General features: G+C 50.0%; 1 protein-coding gene across 1 annotated transcript in view; it reads left to right on the top strand.

Annotated features, from left to right (window-relative positions):
• ADGRG7 (adhesion G protein-coupled receptor G7) overlaps positions 1–5,269 on the top strand; it is an 82,734-nt gene that overhangs the window by 54,458 nt on the left and 23,007 nt on the right. Inside the window, exon 11 of the mRNA XM_006774599.2 lies at positions 3,949–4,058. Within this exon, the coding sequence (XP_006774662.1) occupies positions 3,949–4,058 (110 nt within the window). The remainder of the gene's footprint in view (positions 1–3,948; positions 4,059–5,269) is intronic.

The raw sequence follows: 5,269 nt of genomic DNA, 5'->3' as shown, positions 1-5,269 counted from the left end.
TCAGCAGCACTAAGGATGTCCAACTGCAGCTTAGGTCTGCTCCCCGCTGGCAAGTGGACATCCCCCGAGGGCTGCCAGGCGGCCAGAGGGATGTCTGATTGCCATCTTAGGCCCAATCCCCCCAGGGAGAGGGCCTAAGCCAGCAGGTGGTCATCCCCTGATGGGTCCCAGACTGCGAGAGGGCACAGGCCGGCTAAGGGACCCCCCCTACCCCCCTAGTGCACAAATTTTTGTGCACCAGGCCTCTAGTAGAAGTATAAAACCCTACCCTGCCACCACTCCAACCCAACCCGCCAAAGGCTCCTGAAACCACAACATTAGATCACTGATTCAGGCTAGCAGTGCAAAGTGTGAAGCTTCATTCACATGGGAGGAATTCGCACCTCTCTCCTTCCCCTTGGACTCCTCGTCTTGGACCCCCCTTGCCTCGTAGGTGTGCACAGTATGAAAGGTGTGCATGGAGGACAGACACGCAATTGAAAGCTCAGAATGCTCAGGAGGCCAAGATAATAGAAACCTAAGGACCCAAATGCTGGGGCCCATGCTGCCAGGGCCCGCTCAGCACAAGGCCAAGGGGAGCTCAGACCAAGTTCTGGTCTAATTCCTAACCGGGTCGCGACTGCCATCCAGGGCATCCAGGGCCGCAGTTCGCACTGGAGTGTGTAATCGCAGGGGGGCGCTCTGGAGGCGGAGGGCTCACCCCAACCCCTGGGTACTGGGGGCTCTGTGCCTGCACACCCTCCCTCCAGGCGCTCAGCCCCAGCTGTGCCAGCAAAGCCCCTTTGCTGGGGCAGGATCCCGGGGGGCAGGCTGGGGAGGGGTGGCCGGCCCTCAGCCTCCACTGCTGTGTTTGCACACATGAAATTAGCTGTAATTATCCCGGGCTTTCAGTTTGCTGGCTCTGGGCCTGGGAGCTGCGCCTGGGGTGAACGTGCCCATGGAGCCGCTGTTCCGCCAAATGAGCCCTCTCACCGGGCTAGGAAGCTCTATCCCCATCCACAGCACCCTGTGTCCTGTGTCTGTGTTTGCCCAACTGTCTACACAGCTGGCCTGGGGTATTTTTGTGTGTCCTCATGTTGTGGACCAGCATTCATGAGAATAAGACCACCGACTCCAATTAGGTCTTAAACAGCAAGCAAGGACTTATTGAACTGGCCAGTGACTGCCACAGGCTTTCTCCTCCTGTAACAGCCCTGAGCACAAAGCTCCACGAGCTTTTATCCCCAGGAACCACAAACGTCCTTGATTTACAGTTACAAGGGTCTAATCAGGACCTTGACACGCTGATGTCTGGGAGTGGGAGACTTGGAGTTATGCCTGGTTACCTATCCTTGACCCCATCCTTGTTAAAATTTTTTACTGACATTCAATTCATCACACTCAGTCGTGTGTCTACACTGGCCAGTGGGAAGGTTCATGAGTACCAGGCACCCATGAGGGGAGGAGGCGTGGTGGGGCGGGGGAAGCTGAACTGGTTCTCAGCTGCCAAGGAAGGGCTAGTGCCCAGCTGTCCCGTCTGCAAAAGTCCTACATAAACTGAGCCCGGAGCAGCGGCCAAGGCCAGAAATCCCTGGGATTTCAGATGTGACCGCCAAACGGAGGTGTCCTAGACCTGCTCTGTCTCCACGTCCCCCCCACCCGCCTCTTCCCGAGACATTTTGAATCTCAGCCACCAGCACTCCTCTCCTGCAGGTGGCATAGCCAGGGCTCAGAGAGGTTAGGGAACTCACCCTAAGCGGCACAGCAGGCCAGGGCTGCCACTCTCCAGAGTGGAGGCCCAGGATTTGGGATTCGGGCTTCGCTCAAAACCAGAAGGTGTGTGGGGACCTGAGAGGGAAGCCTCCAGGTCCTCCTCTCTCTGTCTGGTCAGGGATCCCTAGCCCTGGGTGACCCTGGTCCTGCGCACTCAGTCCATTGCCCGCCACATCCTTCCAGCCCTTTCCCTGAGGCCAGTTCAGCCATGTCTACGTTGAACGGAACCAGAGCACAGAGGAGAGCAAGCTCAGCCCAGGGGCCTTAGGGATGGAGGGATCAGTCTGCCTGAAGCAGGATTTCTCTGCACACTTGCTCCGCCCTCAGGGCTGTGTTCCTCCCTGAGCTTTCCTGGGTTCTCTGTGTGTCTGTATCGCCCTGTGCATCTCGCTTCCTATTCCTTGCTCTCTGATCTGTTTACTCATTCCCCATGTCTCGCTGGGCCTTTTGTCTCTGTCTCTCATCGGATCTCTGACTGTGGAGAACCCCCCTGCTGCCCCCTCAAAGGGACACATACCAGCAGAATCTGCCCTTTCAATAAAAAACAACAAGTGGGAAACAGAGTGAATGAAAAGCATTAACTTAAAAACAATCTATGTGTCTGCCAGCGCATTCCCAATGGCAGCACTTTGGCTTCTGCTGGGGTGGCTGGGGTGGGGCGTGTTGGCCACATGTTCTGGAGCCTCAGACACAAAGTGTACAGGGCTCAGCACCTCCCTATGGACCCCTCCCACTAGCCACCTGGGATGGCAAGGTCTGGGGAAGGGACTTAGTCTATACTCACCCTCGCGGACCCCGCCTGATTCCGTAGACCCTTTCCTCTGTTCTGGCATCTGCTGGTCCCTCTTACTCCCCCAGTACCTCCAAACCTTCCTATGCTGTCCCCAACTCTCCATCTGCACTGGTCCTCACCCCCCGATCTGGAGACAGAGGGTAGCAGAAGTAGGCTGCTGTCCTTTGAAGCCCCTCATCAGGAGGAAACACCCCCCCCCCCGCAAAAAATTTCACCCTGCTGCCCCGCTTCTCACTTTCAGCAATCCTTCTTTGCCCCTTTCCCTGGAAGTGGAAGGATTGGAGCACATCTGTATATATATATATACCTAAGCAACCAAATGACCAGTAGACCAGTTGCTATGATGTGCACTGACCACCAGAGGGCAGATGCTCAATGCAGGATCTGCCCCCTGGTGGTTAGTGAGCTCCCACAGTGGGAGCACTGCTCAGCCAGAAGCCAGGCTCATGGGCTCACCGGCTCACGGACTCACGGTTAGCGAGTGAAGGGGTAGGGTGTGTGGGGTGGTGGGAGCTTCTCCTGCCTCCATGGCAGAGCTAAGAGCAGCGAACCCAGTGGTAAGGAGCAGCGCACAGGTGGGCAGTAAGAAGCAAGGGGTCCCAGACTGCGAGAAGGATGTATGCCAAGGGCTCCTGGACTGCGAGAGGGTGCCGGCTGGGCTGAGGGACCCCCTTCCTGCCCCCAGTGCACCGGGCCTCTAGTATTACATAAAAATTAGACCTTTAAAATATGACAGGATAATATGAACAAGTTTCCATATCCTTAAGAATATTTCTGCAACTTTATTTTTAGGGCAACAGCTTAGATATGCTAATTTCCCCTTGGATTAAAGTTACACATAAAAATAATGTAATGGGCCCTGGCCGGTTTGGCTCAGTGGCTAGAGCGTCAGCCTGTGGACTGGAGGGTCCCAGGTTTGATTCCCGTCAAGGGCATGTACCTTGGTTGCGGGCACATCCCCAGTAGTGGGTGTGCAGGAGGCAGCTGATCGATGTTTCTCTCTCATCAATGTTTCTCTCTATCCCTCTCCCTTCCTCTCTATAAAAAATCAATAAAATATATGTAAAAAAAAATAATGTAATGGATAAATGAAGTAAATCCAGCCAGTTGAGATCTCCTCCAACAACTTTGATTTTAGACAGTGAGGAGCAGTATATATGTTTTCCCTAACTGAATTAGTTAAAAAACACACACACAAAAAAACCTGCTGTCAAGTCTTACTTCATGTAAACTGCTTAGCAAAAGGGGTCATTAATTTATTTCCTTTAAAAATATATCAACAGTTATAAAATGAACACATATGTGGCAACTCTCTGGTTATTTTGACCAATGTAACTTTTCATGATTTTGTAGGCATTTCATTAATGGTTACTTTAAAATAGTAATCTTGTCTTATTTTCCAGAGTTATAGAAAGGACTATAACTATCCTGGCCTAGAGGAATTATCCAACGTTGGATGTGCGCTGTCCATTACTGGTCTGGTTCTCACAATTATATTTCAGATTGTCACCAGGTAAGAAGGGAAGTTGGCTCTTCTCATGAGAGAAATTGCTGTCCTTTTTATTTCCTCTGAGCATATTGCCCATTTTTAGTTTACTTGTGTGCTGTCTGTTTTCCCCATCAGCATGTAAATTGATGAGAACAGTGACCTCCTCTGAATTTGTTGTTGCTGTCCTTTGTTTTGTTTTGTTTTCACCACCATATCCGCAAGGCTGACCACAGTAGAGAAATGGACTCATAGGAAAGGAATATCTGTAAAATAAATGGGTCTACTGTATACTCTCATGCTCAAGATAACTTGAATTCATCTTTCTTTCAGAATTATTTCTCTCTACTTAATTCCTTCACAACTGTTTTCTCAGAGAAAGAGAGGGGGGTGGGATCCTTACTGGAATATATTATTACATTGATGGTTGGGAATAATAATTTTCTAACCTATTATCCAGTCACTATATTCCTTCATAAAAAGTATACTCTCTACCCTGGTCGCTGTGGCTCAGTTGGTTGGGCACTGTCTCATGCACCAAGAAATCACCAGTTTGATTCTCCATCAGGACACATGCCACAGTTTTAGGCTCCATCCCCTGTAGGAGGCAGCTGATGGCTATTTCTCTCTTATTGATATTTCTCGCTCTCTCTCTCTCTCTCTCTCTTCCAAAAAATACCAAAAAAAGTGTACTCTCCAATGTAACCAGAGGGAGTCCGTTGATGTTATTTTGTCATGTTCCTATCAGTCTATAAGCACTTCCTTATTTCAGGCACAAGCAAGATGACAAAGGCACATCTATCACTTTCATTGCCCTGTACTTAGAATCAGCCATATTTCAACAGAGCCAGAATTCTTTTTTATTTCTTTTCTTTATCTTTTGTGCTCAATGAGTCTCTTGCCACTCATTTAAAATTCTTATACTGAATGCTTACTATGGACCAACCACCCGTATGAACAAGACAGATAAGCTCTCGTATCTCATGGCATTTACATTTCCAAAGGGAAGACAAATGTTATACAAATATATACAGAAATCTGTATATATAAAAGCTTAAGTGACCGTCTGACTGGCCAGTAGCTATGACACACACTGACCACCAGGGTGCAGATGCTTAACGCAGGAGCGGAAACCACAGGCATGGAAACATGGAACAGACTGATGAATCTCAGAGGAAAGGGTGGGAAGAGATTAACCAAAGATCTTATGTGCATACTAGAGGCCTGGTGCACAGATT

The sequence above is a fragment of the Myotis davidii genome, unplaced genomic scaffold (assembly GCF_000327345.1).
Source record: "Myotis davidii unplaced genomic scaffold, ASM32734v1 scaffold1628, whole genome shotgun sequence".
Taxonomy (NCBI): Eukaryota; Metazoa; Chordata; class Mammalia; order Chiroptera; family Vespertilionidae; genus Myotis; species Myotis davidii.
This window is presented reverse-complemented; position numbering and strand designations above follow the sequence as displayed.